Source organism: Procambarus clarkii, chromosome 2, assembly GCF_040958095.1.
Source record: "Procambarus clarkii isolate CNS0578487 chromosome 2, FALCON_Pclarkii_2.0, whole genome shotgun sequence".
Classification (NCBI taxonomy): Eukaryota; Metazoa; Arthropoda; class Malacostraca; order Decapoda; family Cambaridae; genus Procambarus; species Procambarus clarkii.
Window position 1 is genome coordinate 36,473,899 of NC_091151.1, and position 16,736 is coordinate 36,490,634.

The window sequence follows — 16,736 nt, forward strand, 5'->3', positions numbered from 1 at the left end:
TATAGTGCCTGACTCGCCAAAGTCTATCAATCCTCTGTCCAGTCCTCATTACTTGCAAAATGTGGACACCTGAGGAGTATCTGAAACCTGTCTCAAGACATATATTTCCCGAAGAAAGGTGTTGGAATAGTCTGGTCTTTGCTCCAATAATTAGTGATAGTGTGTTTGACACAATACTTCATCAACATACATATTGTTAAAAATACATACATTTCACCTACAGTTGTGTTTTTCCAACGCTGCAATCGTGAATATTCTGTTATCTCTTTTCCAATGAGATGAGCCATATGAAGGTTCATTTGGTGTACAATATATTCCATGAGCAGCTCATCATAAAATGCTGTAAAATATTCCATTTCACACATGTCCTCACCATTATCAGGGAAAAGGTCTGTAATCCCAATGTCTTTTATTGTCAAAGGCAGAAATTAGAGGAATAAAATCGTCACCATCACTCCATACAAGTACACCTGGTGTCCTGCGAGACGCAACAGCGACATGACGGCAAAGAAGCGTTGCACACCATGGACCAGGAGCTGATGCCTATCTACGCAAAGACGCAAAGTACGGCCGCTACGTGAACGTGAGGTGATATCACGTGAACATGAGGGTCTTGGTTCCTCATGTGGTGCCAGCGACATATGCTGTGCTGCTAATGCAACAAATTCTTGCCCGGTAACACCACTGGTACTAGTAACAGGCGCAGCAACACTATGCTCTGAATGCACTTCACTAAATCCAGAAAATGAGTCACCTTCCTCTGACTCATCGCCCAAAATATCCTCATACTCTATATAAGCACAGGAACTGTGTGGTTGAGGGTGGATTGGAGTAGACACTGGGCGAGGTGGCATGGGTGAGTGTGTAGACCTCGCCATGGGAGGAGGCTGTATCTCATTTTCACTGTCTGTGCTACTATCATCGGTCAATTGTGTGTAGTCTTATCATTGTCAGTCATCAAAATCACTTCCTCACCATCCTTCCTTACCTCACCGGTAAGTGATTGCGTGGTGCGTGCCCGGGAGGCGTTTGGCCGTGCGCTCGCCATGATGACCGCTGGGAAACTAGGGCCTCCCACACATTCGCAGCGTGAGCTGGATTTATTTTTACAAAATGGCGACTTTACTATAGCCCCTGGGCAGCATATGGGGGGCCTCCCCAACCCTGCTGGCCATTCAAATCTTGCGCGGTACTCCATCACGTCATATGACATGATGCGCAATTTATAGCAAGTTACTCAACACGTCATATGACGTGTTGCGCAGTTTAAGGGCTAAACGATGCCACCGATCCTTCCCCTTTTTTGTATATGGTGTACTGATAGATGTTGCATAAAATGTCATAAACCTCCTTGGCAACATCGTTCACAGCAACCACTGTCCAAAAGTTCTTGAAGTGATAGCCCTCTCTGTTACATGTTGCTTTGTTAGCAGTGCTCCAGATGGCAAATTTTCATGACTATTAGAGTAGCCACAGTGTAAAACTTTCATTGCTATTGAACTTCTTTGAATCTCCATTTCATTCCCATTTATAACCAATCATAACGTGCTTTGTATATTATAAATATATTATGATTGCAAAGTGTATTTGTTATGTTTATAATGGAAACTTAATTTTATGTATTTCAATTCATTACAACTGTCATAAATAAACTAAAATAATAATAAATGATGATTTAAAGGTGAAATATAGGAATTTTCCCATTTTGACCCCCTTAAATACTCGATAAAAAAAATTCCAATAACTTTTTTCTTGCACAAATTGAGAAAAAATTTGTTTTTAAATCAGAGAAGCATGAGGATTCTGCAAATTTAGAGCCATAAATTATGTCTCTGGGCACCAATGGTTGGCGAGTTATGGCTATCTTAGCCATTTTGACCGCCTTTCCTAAGGACATGTTCAGAGCGGTTGGCAGCCGAAAAATGGCGTCGGTCGCCCCCAAATGCAGTTTTTCTTACTTTCGACACATTTGGCTGGGATTAAAACTACACTTTATTTAATTTAAAATTTCACTCCACCCTGCTGTGTTAAAAAAAATGGAGATGTGGAGTATAGCAGTTAATGTACTAAGGTTTAGCTAGTTTTTTCAAATATATTGTTATATGGTTATTCTTACAAAATATTTCCTACATTAGTTATGGCTGGAAGAAGTATCTTCCACTTACTATCTTACTGCTAGTAAGTGGTAGAGATGTTTATATAAAAGCTGTGATATTAGTGAACTTAGTGGCTGTAGTTACCATATAAGCTTATTTATCAAATACACACACAAAGTACAGTGTTGTTTTATTTTCTTAACTTTTTAAAATTGTGTGGTAAGTATTGGAAATGTGAAAGGCCATGATGTATGTTATGACCCTCGACCTCTGAGTATGGTTCCTCTGCTTTTGCAGTTGTAAAATAGATATAAATGTGGTCTTGCCAACTACAATTGTCTAGGGATAAATAAGTCAACTGCTTAATACGCAAAGCAATATACTATAAGTAATGGTTACAAAGGAACTTACAAACAAATAAATAAAATGCAGGTAATCACCAGAATTATTCCAACAACATACATATAATAAGGTAAGTAACTCCTATGAGCACTTATCACTTGATTAAATCTTAATGGATAGATGGGTATGCAAATAATGGTCTAATCAGGCAATTAGCTATGTAAACTGAACTAAACAGGCACTTTTGACTTAACTCATAATTACAGGTCCACCTCAGACAAGTCCACCCACGCTACTAACTTGGCTAGACGCCTTCCTCGGTGGTGTCTGCACCTTACCAACTATAGAACAAATGAAATCTCTTGATACTCTGCTGTTTGAGAGTAATACTTATGAACATATTTGTAAATACACTTACTGTATATACCTTTAACCCTAATAAGGTGTAATTAAAAGAAATGTACATACAAGAAAACTGAATAATTATAGGGTTGAATCAGTGATGCTATGTTGGATACACTGCATGCATGTTGACCAGACCACACACTAGAAGTTGAAGGGACGACGACGTTTCGGTCCGTCCTGGACCATTCTCAAGTCGATTGTGATGAGGAGGTAGAGAAAGGCAATAAATAGGCAAGAGAGAGCTGAGGAGGGAAGTAAGGTGTAGGGGATAGTAGTAATAATGAGAGCTGCAGAAGGCCTATTGGCCCATACGAGGCAGCTCCTATTATAACCACCGAAGGAGATAGTAATAGGAATAAGAAGAGAATAGCAAGGGAGCGTAGGAGAAGACAATGAACAGAAAAAGGGGAGAAGAGAGAAAGAAAAGGAAAGAGAAAGAAAGATAAATGGAAGGGGTAAGCTTATGTTAAGTCACATCAAGTACTTAACCACTTAAGCTGCGCAAAACGTCATATGATGTGTGACATTGAGCTGCTTTTTTTTTTTTTTTAATTTTTTGATACTCTTTCAAATGTTATGTGCATAATCTACTAGGCAACTGCTCCAACTTTGTCTAATGATACCAGTGTAATTTGAAAAACATTAAAATAAAAAATAATTATAAAATTGAATATTGAAGACTTCAGATTTTGAAGTCAGCTGCAAAAATATAAAATATCACTAACTGATCATTTGATGTTGTTATGCTCTCAGAATAGCATATGGTCTTCATTTTCACATATTTAAAATATAGGTTTTCAGTATAGTTTACTGTTAAAAAATTTGTCAATATGGCATTTGAAATATGCGCAAATTTAGACATAAAAAATATATAACTCTAAACGTTTAGAGTTTATAAAAAATCAATTCTGTAGGGATTGTAGAACAGACAGCTGTGCACACTATATGTAAAAATGGTGAGAATCGGTCAGAAACTAGATTTTTGGATACTGAAGTAAGTTGAAATTCTAGTTATGGAAATAATTGAAATTGAAGTTATCGACAATGAATAAGGCAATTCTAATTCATGAATTTACTTGTATGTTGTAATAAACATTGTTTGGCATTCGTACTCAAATAACTGAAAGTTGTAGGTCACAATGTGGTGAAATGAAGTCAAGAAAAAATATCCCTCCCCAAAAAACAAAATATACGGATAAATATAATTATAATGATTTAAACTTTTTTTTTTTTTTTTACTTAGTTTCAGAAGCATAGAGAATTCAATACCCCTGGTTTGGTTTGGTGTAGGCCTACTACCTATGAATCTCAGGAGGGTTATTAAGGTCAACATCTTACTGACCAACCATCAGGAAGTATACTTTGGTCTTGAATGTGCATAGCTCAAGACTAAAATAAATTCTCTGTTGATTTACACCAAGAAGCAAGTTATATCACTGTGTGTGTGTGTGTGTGTAATTACCTAAGTGTAGTTACAGGATGAGAGCTACGCTCGTGGTGTCCCGTCTTCCCAGCACTCTTTGTCATATAACGCTTTGAAACTACTGACGGTCTTGGCCTCCACCACCTTCTCACTTAACTTGTTCCAACCGTCTACCACTCTATTTGCGAAGGTGAATTTTCTTATATTTCTTCGGCATCTGTGTTTAGCTAGTTTAAATCTATGACCTCTTGTTCTTGAAATTCCAGGTCTCAGGAAGTCTTCCCTGTCGATTTTATCAATTCCTGTTACTATTTTGTATGTAGTGATCATATCACCTCTTTTTCTTCTGTCTTCTAGTTTTGGCATATTTAATGCTTCTAACCTCTCCTCGTAGCTCTTGCCCTTCAGTTCTGGGAGCCACTTAGTAGCATGTCTTTGCACCTTTTCCAGTTTGTTGATGTGCTTCTTAAGATATGGGCACCACACAACAGCTGCATATTCTAGCTTTGGCCTAACAAAAGTCATGAACAATTTCTTTAGTATATCGCCATCCATGTATTTAAATGCAATTCTGAAGTTAGAAAGCATAGCATAGGCTCCTTGCACAATATTCTTTATGTGGTCCTCAGGTGATAGTTTTCTATCTAGAACCACTCCTAGATCTCTTTCTTTATCAGAATTCTTTAAAGATTTCTCACATAATATATAGGTTGTGTGGGGTCTATGTTCTCCTATTCCACATTCCATAACATGACATTTATTAACATTAAATTCCATTTGCCAAGTGGTGCTCCATATACTTATTTTGTCCAGGTCTTCTTGAAGGGCATGACAGTCATCTAAATTCCTTATCCTTCCTATTATCTTAGCATCATCAGCAAACATGTTCATATAATTCTGTATACCAACTGGTAGATCATTTATGTACACAATAAACATCACTGGTGCAAGAACTGAACCCTGTGGTACTCCACTTGTGACATTTCTCCATTCCGATACATTGCCTCTGATTACTGCCCTCATTTTTCTATCAGTCGGAAAATTTTTCATCCATGATAGAAGCTTACCTGTCACCCCTCCAATATTTTCCAGTTTCCAGAACAACCTCTTATGTGGAACTCTTTCGAAAGCCTTTTTTAGGTCCAGATAGATGCAGTCAACCCAACCATCTCTTTCCTGTAATATCTCTGTGGCTCGATCATAGAAACTGAGTAAATTCGATACACAGGATCTTCCAGATCGAAAACCATACTGTCTGTCTGATATTATATCATTTCTCTCTAGGTGTTCTACCCATTTAGTTTTGATTAGTTTTTCCAATACTTTCACTATTACACTTGTCAATGATACAGGTCTATAATTGAGGGGGTCTTCCCTGCTGCCACTTTTGTAGATTGGAACTATGTTAGCCTGTTTCCACCCGTCTGCTACGATTCCTGTACACAGGGATGCCTGAAAGATCAGGTGAAGTGGAATGCTGAGCTCAGATGCACATTCTCTCAGAACCCATGGTGAAACGCCATCTGGGCCAGCTGCTTTGTTCTTACCGAGCTCCTTGAGCATTTTTTCCACTTCGTCTCTAGACACCTCTATGTGTTCTATGTTGTTCTCTGGAATTCTTATTGTATCTGGTTCCCTAAAGATTTCATTTTGTACAAACACACTTTGGAACTTTTCGTTTAGTGTTTCACACATTTCCTTTTCATCTTCCGTGAATCTATTTCCCATTTTCAACCTCTGAATATTATCCTTTACCTGCAATTTGTTGTTTATGAATTTATAGAATAGACCTGGTTCTGTTTTACATTTGTCCGCAATCCCTTTTTCAAAATTTCTTTCTGCCTCTCTCCTCACTGCTGTGTAGTTGTTTCTCGCATCTTTGTATCGCTGGTATGTTTGGGGGTTCGGCCTCTTCCTGTATTGATTCCATTTTTGTGTCTTTCGGTCTCTAGCCCTCTCGCAATTTCTATTGAACCAATCCTGTTTCCTAGTTCTGCATCTCTGTTTTGGTATAAATTTTTTTGTGCCTTTATCATATATTTCACAAAACTTGCCATACATCTCATTCACTTCCTTGCCTAGCATCAAGTCTGTCCAATTATACTCACTAAAAAAATTTCTAAGGTCACCATAATGTCCTCTCCTGAAGTCTGGTTTTTCAACTGCTTCAACCTCCTTATTTTCTTCCAGCTTATAATGCATTGCATACTTTATTCCCAAAAAGACATGGTCACTTTTACCCAAGGGAGGAAGGTACTGAATGTCAAATATCTCTTCCTCCTTCCTGGTAAATATCAAATCTAGCATGGAGGGAACGTCCCCTTCCCTCATCCTCGTAGCTTGTTTAACATGTTGATACAAGAATGTTTCCAGGATGAGGTCTACAAATTTACAGTTCCAAAAATCTTCTGTTTTAGCTTCATATGCTTCCCAGTCTATGGATTTCAAGTTGAAGTCACCGACTATCAACAGTCGTGATCTATCGTTATCCGCTCTCGCTATAATCTCTCATTATTGTTATAAGACCTTCACGTTTACTATCTAGCTCCTCCTTTGACCATGTGCTGCTTGGCGGTGGACTATATGCATTTATCATCATTAGTTTATCATCCTCATAGCAGATCTCTAGTGCTATTATGTCAACTTCTTGTGGATTGGCAGTCATTATTTCCTTCACCTTTAGGTGTTCTTTTACCAGCACAGCAACGCCACCGCCTTTCCTAATTTTTCTGTCCCGTCTCCAAATTGAGTAGCCCCTTGGGAATATGACCTCATTTAAAATTACATCTTCAAGTTTTGTCTCCGTGAGTGCAACAATGTCTGGTGTCTGCAGCTGTATTACATCACTTAACTCCAGTATCTTCGATCTCACTCCATCTATGTTGGTGTATGCAATCTTCAGGAACTTGTTCCCCCTCTCCTTATTCTTCACTCCCCCTCTCTCTATTGATTTTGTTGGTTTGCCTTTATGTACCACTTTACTGGTTTGCCTACCCCTATCACTTTGTAGAAAAAAGAATTTATTTCTTCTTCATTCCTGCTCTCATTTAAATGTTTTGCCTCGGCGAGGTTCAGTTTCAGCTTCTCTCTATCTTCTTTTGAAAGATCTCGTCTTAACGACCACCCTTTCCCATCCTCATCCCTTTGCAATTTTCTAGCATTCCTTAGTACTTCTTCCATCTGTTTGGCACCGTTTAGGGTGATCCTCAAAGGTCGATCTTTCCCTTTTACGTACCTGCCTATTCTCCTGTAGTCGCACACATTCTCTCTGTTTGTAAGACCTTCCACGAGGCCAACAATTTTATCTACTACTTTAGCTTCTTCTACAGCTCTTTCTGACCTAGATGTTATCGCCTTTTCTTTGCAGCCAAAAATGATCAGGGACTTACTCCGATCAACTGTGTTTTGCACCAACTTCGGGTTAGATGCCAATTCTTTCCTCACTTCTAGCCTAATGTTTGTTTTATCTTGGTTGCTGCAGTGTTTGACTTCCTTTACTGCTTCTTCTATTTTTTCCTTCTCCTTGGCCACTTGTGCATAAGTGAGTTGCATATCTTTCTTGCACTGTTCTATTCCCTGTGTAACTTCCTCCATCTGTGCTGACAAAAGCTGTTTCTCCTGTTGAATTTCCTTGCCTAACCTATTGTAGTCATTTATGTTTAAATTTACTTTAACTTCTTCCAAAGCTATTTTTAAGAGTTTATTTTCTTCTTCCATGGCTTTGCAATTTGTTTCCAATTGATTCTTATCCTTGCGCAAGTCTTTCACTAAACCCTCAAGACATAAAACTTTGCTATTCAAATGGTCATTACTTTCTTTCAATTTACTAATTATTTCTACATGAGAGTTCACTATAGTATCTAAATTTACCAACTTGTTATGTAGACTACTAATATCAATGCTTTCTTCATTGAATCCCTCAAAATCAAGCTCTGTTTTGTTTTTCCCCCTTGCCAGTGGCCATCTTGAATGTTCTTCTCTGCACTGTAAACACTAGGGCAACTTTTTCTCATCCGATTTTTCACTTCCCTTAGCACTTTCCTGTTATCTCACCTATTTTTCAAGAGCACTATACCTTTATGTTCTCTGGGACACCACTCACTACCATCAACCTGTACTACAATACTTAGGATTGTTGAAATATGCTGGAGCTCCTCTGCTGCAAGTGTTGACCCTAGGGGTGTCACCTTTTTTAGGGGTGTAATTACCTAAGTGTAATTACCTAATACCTAAGTGTGTGTGTAATTACCTAAGTGTAATTACCTAAGTGTAGTTACAGGATGAGAGCTACGCTCGTGGTGTCCCGTCTTCCCAGCACTCTTTGTCATATAACGCTTTGAAACTACTGACGGTCTTGGCCTCCACCACCTTCTCACTTAACTTGTTCCAACCGTCTACCACTCTATTTGCGAAGGTGAATTTTCTTATATTTCTTCGGCATCTGTGTTTAGCTAGTTTAAATCTATGACCTCTTGTTCTTGAAATTCCAGGTCTCGGGAAGTCTTCCCTGTCGATTTTATCAATTCCTGTTACTATTTTGTATGTAGTGATCATATCACCTCTTTTTCTTCTGTCTTCTATTTTTGGCATATTTAATGCTTCTAACCTCTCCTCGTAGCTCTTGCCCTTCAGTTCTGGGAGCCATTTAGTAGCATGTCTTTGCACCTTTTCCAGTTTGTTGATGTGCTTCTTAAGATATGGGCACCACACAACAGCTGCATATTCTAGCTTTGGCCTAACAAAAGTCATGAACAATTTCTTTAGTATATCGCCATCCATGTATTTAAATGCAATTCTGAAGTTAGAAAGCATAGCATAGGCTCCTTGCACAATATTCTTTATGTGGTCCTCAGGTGATAGTTTTCTATCTAGAACCACTCCTAGATCTCTTTCTTTATCAGAATTCTTTAAAGATTTCTCACATAATATATAGGTTGTGTGGGGTCTATGTTCTCCTATTCCACATTCCATAACATGACATTTATTAACATTAAATTCCATTTGCCAAGTGGTGCTCCATATACTTATTTTGTCCAGGTCTTCTTGAAGGGCATGACAGTCATCTAAATTTCTTATCCTTCCTATTATCTTAGCATCATCAGCAAACATGTTCATATAATTCTGTATACCAACTGGTAGATCATTTATGTACACAATAAACATCACTGGTGCAAGAACTGAACCCTGTGGTACTCCACTTGTGACATTTCTCCATTCCGATACATTGCCTCTGATTACTGCCCTCATTTTTCTATCAGTCAGAAAATTTTTCATCCATGATAGAAGCTTACCTGTCACCCCTCCAATATTTTCCAGTTTCCAGAACAACCTCTTATGTGGAACTCTGTCAAAAGCCTTTTTTAGGTCCAGATAGATGCAGTCAACCCAACCATCTCTTTCCTGTAATATCTCTGTGGCTCGATCATAGAAACTGAGTAAATTCGATACACAGGATCTTCCAGATCGAAAACCATACTGTCTGTCTGATATTATATCATTTCTCTCTAGGTGTTCTACCCATTTAGTTTTGATTAGTTTTTCCAATACTTTCACTATTACACTTGTCAATGATACAGGTCTATAATTGAGGGGGTCTTCCCTGCTGCCACTTTTGTAGATTGGAACTATGTTAGCCTGTTTCCACCCGTCTGCTACGATTCCTGTACACAGGGATGCCTGAAAGATCAGGTGAAGTGGAATGCTGAGCTCAGATGCACATTCTCTCAGAACCCATGGTGAAACGCCATCTGGGCCAGCTGCTTTGTTCTTACCGAGCTCCTTGAGCATTTTTTCCACTTCGTCTCTAGACACCTCTATGTGTTCTATATTGTTCTCTGGAATTCTTATTGTATCTGGTTCCCTAAAGATTTCATTTTGTACAAACACACTTTGGAACTTTTCGTTTAGTGTTTCACACATTTCCTTTTCATCTTCCGTGAATCTATTTCCCATTTTCAACCTCTGAATATTATCCTTTACCTGCAATTTGTTGTTTATGAATTTATAGAATAGACCTGGTTCTGTTTTACATTTGTCCGCAATCCCTTTTTCAAAATTTCTTTCTGCCTCTCTCCTCACTGCCGTGTAGTTGTTTCTCGCATCTTTGTATCGCTGGTATGTTTGGGGGTTCGGCCTCTTCCTGTATTGATTCCATTTTTGTGTCTTTCGGTCTCTAGCCCTCTCGCAATTTCTATTGAACCAATCCTGTTTCCTAGTTCTGCATCTCTGTTTTGGTATAAATTTTTTGTGCCTTTATCATATATTTCACAAAACTTGCCATACATCTCATTCACTTCCTTGCCTAGCATCAAGTCTGTCCAATTATACTCACTAAAAAAATTTCTAAGGTCACCATAATGTCCTCTCCTGAAGTCTGGTTTTTCAACTGCTTCAACCTCCTTATTTTCTTCCAGCTTATAACGCATTGCATACTTTATTCCCAAAAAGACATGGTCACTTTTACCCAAGGGAGGAAGGTACTGAATGTCAAATATCTCTTCCTCCTTCCTGGTAAATATCAAATCTAGCATGGAGGGAACGTCCCCTTCCCTCATCCTCGTAGCTTGTTTAACATGTTGATACAAGAATGTTTCCAGGATGAGGTCTACAAATTTACAGGTCCAAAAATCTTCTGTTTTAGCTTCATATGCTTCCCAGTCTATGGATTTCAAGTTGAAGTCACCGACTATCAACAGTCGTGATCTATCGTTATCCGCTCTCGCTATAATCTCTCTCATTATTGTTATAAGACCTTCACGTTTACTATCTAGCTCCTCCTTTGACCATGTGCTGCTTGGCGGTGGACTATAAGCATTTATCATCATTAGTTTATCATCCTCATAGCAGATCTCTAGTGCTATTATGTCAACTTCTTGTGGATTGGCAGTCATTATTTCCTTCACCTTTAGGTTTTCTTTTACCAGCACAGCAACGCCACCGCCTTTCCTAATTTTTCTGTCCCGTCTCCAAATTGAGTAGCCCCTTGGGAATATGACCTCATTTAAAATTACATCTTCAAGTTTTGTCTCCGTGAGTGCAACAATGTCTGGTGTCTGCAGCTGTATTACATCACTTAACTCCAGTATCTTCGATCTCACTCCATCTATGTTGGTGTATGCAATCTTCAGGAACTTGTTCCCCCTCTCCTTATTCTTCACTCCCCCTCTCTCTATTGATTTTGTTGGTTTGCCTTTATGTACCACTTTACTGGTTTGCCTACCCCTATCACTTTGTAGAAAAAAGAATTTATTTCTTCTTCATTCCTGCTCTCATTTAAATGTTTTGCCTCGGCGAGGTTCAGTTTCAGCTTCTCTCTATCTTCTTTTGAAAGATCTCGTCTTAACGACCACCCTTTCCCATCCTCATCCCTTTGCAATTTTCTAGCATTCCTTAGTACTTCTTCCATCTGTTTGGCACCGTTTAGGGTGATCCTCAAAGGTCGATCTTTCCCTTTTACGTACCTGCCTATTCTCCTGTAGTCGCACACATTCTCTCTGTTTGTAAGACCTTCCACGAGGCCAACAATTTTATCTACTACTTTAGCTTCTTCTACAGCTCTTTCTGACCTAGATGTTATCGCCTTTTCTTTGCAGCCAAAAATGATCAGGGACTTACTCCGATCAACTGTGTTTTGCACCAACTTCGGGTTAGATGCCAATTCTTTCCTCACTTCTAGCCTAATGTTTGTTTTATCTTGGTTGCTGCAGTGTTTGACTTCCTTTACTGCTTCTTCTATTTTTTCCTTCTCCTTGGCCACTTGTGCATAAGTGAGTGTGTGTGTGTGTGTGTGTGTGTGTGTGTGTGTGTGTGTGTATATCACTTGTGAACCCCGTGCCTTATAAACTAGTGGCCAGGATTAATGCATAGTCTTCAGTGGTGCAGCAGTCCATGATTGGCTGTCAATGCACCAATCAATTGCTGACCTCGTCACATTAGTCTGATTTAGTGTTGTTGAAAGACGAACACGGTCGCTTGTTTTGCTCCTGGGAAAGCAGTTGTATCCTGAGAGATGCTACACTATCATACGACTACCATACAGAAAGGACCTCGTATATAGGTGTCATCCAATAAGATTAGCAAATTTATAAACATAATTATACTATTAGTTTTAGGCTTAAATGGTTATACCGTATGTATCACCTGTTTATGTAGACCTGACCAATTGTAAACTTTGTCAGCCTAACAACACTTATACCGTACATAATTATACAAATTAATGTGAAAAAATATCAAAAGATTCTGAACCAGCTTTATCTCCAATGGTTAAGAAATATGAAGTGAGTGGTGGGTTGGGTGGGTAGTTTGGTGTTTAGCTGTGTGCTGCTTCAGTGATTGGCTTCAGGACAAGGTTGACTCCTCCTTCTGGCCTCAGGATGAAGGGAGATGAGGAAATCTTCAGCTCCTTGTGGCTAGGTGAGAGCTGCAAGTCTGCTGCTAGCACCAGCTTGGCCAGGGCCACCTTGGCTTCCATAAGAGCAAACCGCATTGCTAGAATAAAAAAAAAGGATTAATTCACAGTAACATGACCTAGAAACTCATATATTTTTATCAGGTTTTGGGGTAATGTAGCTAGAGAAATATGATAAAGCAACAGAAAATAAGTAATATTTTTGCATTACAAAAATTGGCAGACTAACCTATGCACCTCCTGGGTCCCATCCCAAAAGGCATGTGAGTAAAACTCTTGATGTGGGTCTTGTTCTCTGGCAAAAAGCGGTCTGGTTGGAACTCTTCAGGCTGTTGCCAGTACCGAGGGTCATGCTGCAGGCTCCATATGGGCACAATCACTAGGTCACCTTCATGCAGGATCAGCTCAGTGCCAGGGATCCTGCATTTATTATTTCATTTTTAGTAATCTACAAGTAGCAAGGCATGATACAAACTTGGACAACTTTTTGCTCAAACAAATGTACTGTAGATGTAGATAAGAAGTTATCTGTTGTTCATATAAGCTTAAGGTAGCAATGGAGGACAGTGTTAGCTGGGACAGTTTTAACACTACAACCGATGGCCGACATGTGGGACGATGTGAACCGGGACAATACTGAAAGTACCACAGGGAGAGATACTGGAGATCGGGCAAAAAAATAGAATAGTGAAACATGAGCACTGAACTTGCTCTACTCCTCTGCAGCCTCAAGAGCAACGATTCCAAAGAAATTGTACACCAGGGGGAAATGCAAGAGACATGATGCAATAAGAACAACTGGGAAGGGAGACAATTATAATCAGGAACCAGTATTAACAGTGTTACACAGAAAAATCACATGATATACATCACGGTGTGATACTATATGTATCATTGAGAAAATCAACTGGGGCTCTTAGGTGACTTGAACCTGCGACCTCATTGATTTTCTCATTAACAGTGTTATTAGCCCAGGCTCGACAACTACAGTATATCATTCCCTCCACCCCCAGCCACACCAAACCCCCAGGGTTAAGTGTAATGAAAGGCCTCTCTGGTAGCTCCTTGGTGGCTCCCTGAAGCTATCTCACTAAGATGATTTTCCTCTACTGAATTAGATCAGCCATGGGAGTCTTGTATGGCCTACCAGCGACCACAGACTGAACCTGGCCCCATCTCACATGCAAAGGGAGTAGGAGATTGTTATGATCACCCTTATATGATGATCATTGTTATGGTCAGGGGCCTGACAGCTGAGTGGACAGTGCTTGAGATTCGTAGTCCTAAGGTTCTGGGTTAGATCCCTGGTGGAGGTGGAAACGAATGGGCAGAGTTTCTTTCACCCTGATTGCCCTGTTCACCTAGCAGTAAATAGGTACCTGGGAGTTAGACAGCTGCTACAGGCTGCTTCCTGGGGAGGGGGGGTGTAACAAAAAGGAGGCCTGGTCAAGGACCGGGCCGCGGGGACGATAAGCCCCGAAATCATCTCAAGATAACCTATCCCTCGCTGAGAAAATATCCAGAAAGTAAGAAAAGCAATACAGACAAGTGTAATGTTCAAAGAAACCAAAACAGCCAAACGACTCTGCAAACAATTCACTTAACACAATTGAATCGCTCAAAACTAACTTGACCCCCACCCCCCGGGGGGGGGGGGGGGTATCCATTAAGGAACTCCAGGGCTCCATTAAAGAACATATAATCTCTTCCCACAACCAGACCATCACCAGAGAAGTCTTAACAAACAACATAAAAATCATCAATATATACAGCGATAGCAGGTGACTCGACATCTGCGAGGCACTACACATCAAAAAGTCAACACCAGCAATCAACAGCCAATTAATGCACAACTATATTCTACCCACTTCAAGACTCCGTACCAATACAGAAGCATCAAGAGGAAGTATGGGCCAATAGGCCCTTTGCAGTTACTTCCATTCTTATGCTCTCATATCCAATTAATACCCATTGTTTCATGTTCTGCCTTGTATTTGTCACAAGTTTGTTCACCTCATCCTAAACTGTTGTACCATATCACCTCACCCAAATGCAAGTATAAATATGGAAGCAAATGGCGTGTTTACAGGTTACAGTTGTGTGTGTAAACTAAAGTCTTTGAAAATGTAATAGGTAATTACGAAATGCGTTCAGGTGTCGCGTCAGACTAGAAATAAAAATGAATTTTGGAGAATTGATTTTTCAATTACAATCGGCAGTAAAAAGAAACATAAGAAATATTGAGAAAATTCGTGTTAGAATGATTAACGTTACTTTTCGGTCATATTTAACAACATATGATTACAAGAAAGACTGTTACCAAAATATACTAATATATATATATATATATATATATATATATATAATATATATATATATATATATATATATATATATATATATATATATATATATATATATATATATATATATATATATATATATATATATATATATATATATATATATATATATATATATATATATATATATATATATATATATATATATATATATATATATATATATATATATATATATATATATATATATATATATATATATATATATATATATATATATATATATATATATATATATATATATATATAAAGGGAGTACCACCTCTAGCTGGAGGAAGGGGGACCCATAGCCTCGGAGGAAACCACGCATAACGCATTAGAGGGAATGTTTAGATCCCCTCCAATACAGTTTCTGTGTGCTTTTCTCCTACCACCCCCTTCCTTTTTTATTTTTTGTGCTTTATTATGCATTTGATGGTTACAAGATATACATGGGTTGATACAAAAATAATAATGCAAAAAGGTGCTTAAAGGTTATGGATCTCTTGAAAAACACAACAATGGGAAACATTGATGAATGTCACAGACGGGTTCGATCATTGTTGCAAGTCAAACACTTCTTCGAATTCCTCTGAAGTTGGACTAGTGCCCAAGACGCAACAGGCATTTCCCCTCTGAATCGCAACACTGAGGCGCTGGAACAAGAAACTTTTTGCTCTCTGGTCTTTTGTAGCGCTGATCAATTTGTCCCCCAATTCCTTCAGGAACTTCAATGCACATTTTCCCCACGAACCGAGGGTCTCCGAGCCGATCGGAACAAAGCTGTAGCAGTGTGCTAGACCTCTGTATTTAATAATTTTCTGCGATTCCCTGAAAGAAGCAGCACCACCGCTTTCACGTGTGCTGTAGTGGAGGTAGGTACTGGCCAGTGTGGCAGCGCACGTGTAGTCCCTTACCACTTGCTTACCATCCTTCCAAGGTAGCAAGGTGACCCCATCAGGGCGCTTCTGAGGGTCGTTAGGTCTGGATAAGTGTGGTTCTCTTTGTGCCGGGCAGCGGGCTGTGGCGAGGCTCCTCTTGATGATGTCGTTGACTTCTTCATGTCTTGCAATTTTACCCTGTGATTTACGACTTACCAGACCATGACGACCATATTGGTCGCGCCATGAGGCTCTCTTTCTCACCAATAGGCTGCATGGTACAATAAGTTCATGAAAGGTTCACAAACATAACATTTCGTGTGTGTTTGACTTTCACTGATATGTTCCAGCGTTGTTTTATATTTTGCGCTATTCTATCTTACGCTTTGTTGATCTTTTTTACCTACGGGCTCATAGAACATTCTATTGCGAACACATTGACACAAAAATGAATGACGTACATAGAATAATAATGTCATGAGAATGAAATAAGTATAAACTTTCAAAGCGCCGTGCGTCGTCCCGTCACCGACACCGGGTAACAATTTCACCACTTCCCACACTTTTGCGGGCAGGCCGCAATCATTATTTTACGCCTATATTCATATCACCGTGTTGGGAATTTCATTGCGAGTCCATTGATACCAAAATTAACGCTGTAGGACAAGTGTGGAGGTGATAACAATCCCAAGAATAAAAACATTTTGTTGCTGTTGGGCGCTCACGGCGAGTCATCTTCGTAGTTATTTATTTGGTGCTGGTATCCCTATATACGTTTCATGACTTTTTTTACTGATGTTCTTCTAGAGAATTTAATTGCGAACACGTTGGTACCAAAAT

At 39.1% G+C, this 16,736-nt stretch overlaps 2 protein-coding genes across 7 annotated transcripts in view; one reads left to right on the forward strand and one right to left on the reverse strand.

Annotated features, from left to right (window-relative positions):
• Polr3H (RNA polymerase III subunit H) overlaps positions 1-16,736 on the forward strand; it is a 103,096-nt gene that overhangs the window by 84,526 nt on the left and 1,834 nt on the right. The window contains exon 7 of one of the 3 annotated variants that reach the window (XM_069324279.1): positions 422-2,278. The exons of 1 other annotated variant lie outside the window; for it this stretch is intronic. The gene's annotated coding sequence lies outside the window, so the exon portion shown is untranslated. Of the gene's footprint in view, positions 1-421; positions 2,279-16,736 lie in introns of those variants that run through there. One more of the 3 variants, XM_069324290.1, reaches the window with a different exon arrangement.
• The window catches only part of LOC123762231 (cytochrome P450 3A41), a 44,394-nt gene continuing 40,061 nt past the window's right edge, over positions 12,404-16,736 (reverse strand). For all 4 annotated transcript variants that reach the window (XM_045748604.2, XM_045748603.2, XM_045748606.2 and 1 more), the window contains 2 exons: positions 12,903-13,093; positions 12,404-12,753 (listed from right to left, as the gene is read on the reverse strand). In XM_045748604.2, the coding sequence (XP_045604560.1) occupies positions 12,575-12,753; positions 12,903-13,093 (370 nt within the window). In that variant the 3' untranslated portion in view covers positions 12,404-12,574. The remainder of the gene's footprint in view (positions 12,754-12,902; positions 13,094-16,736) is intronic.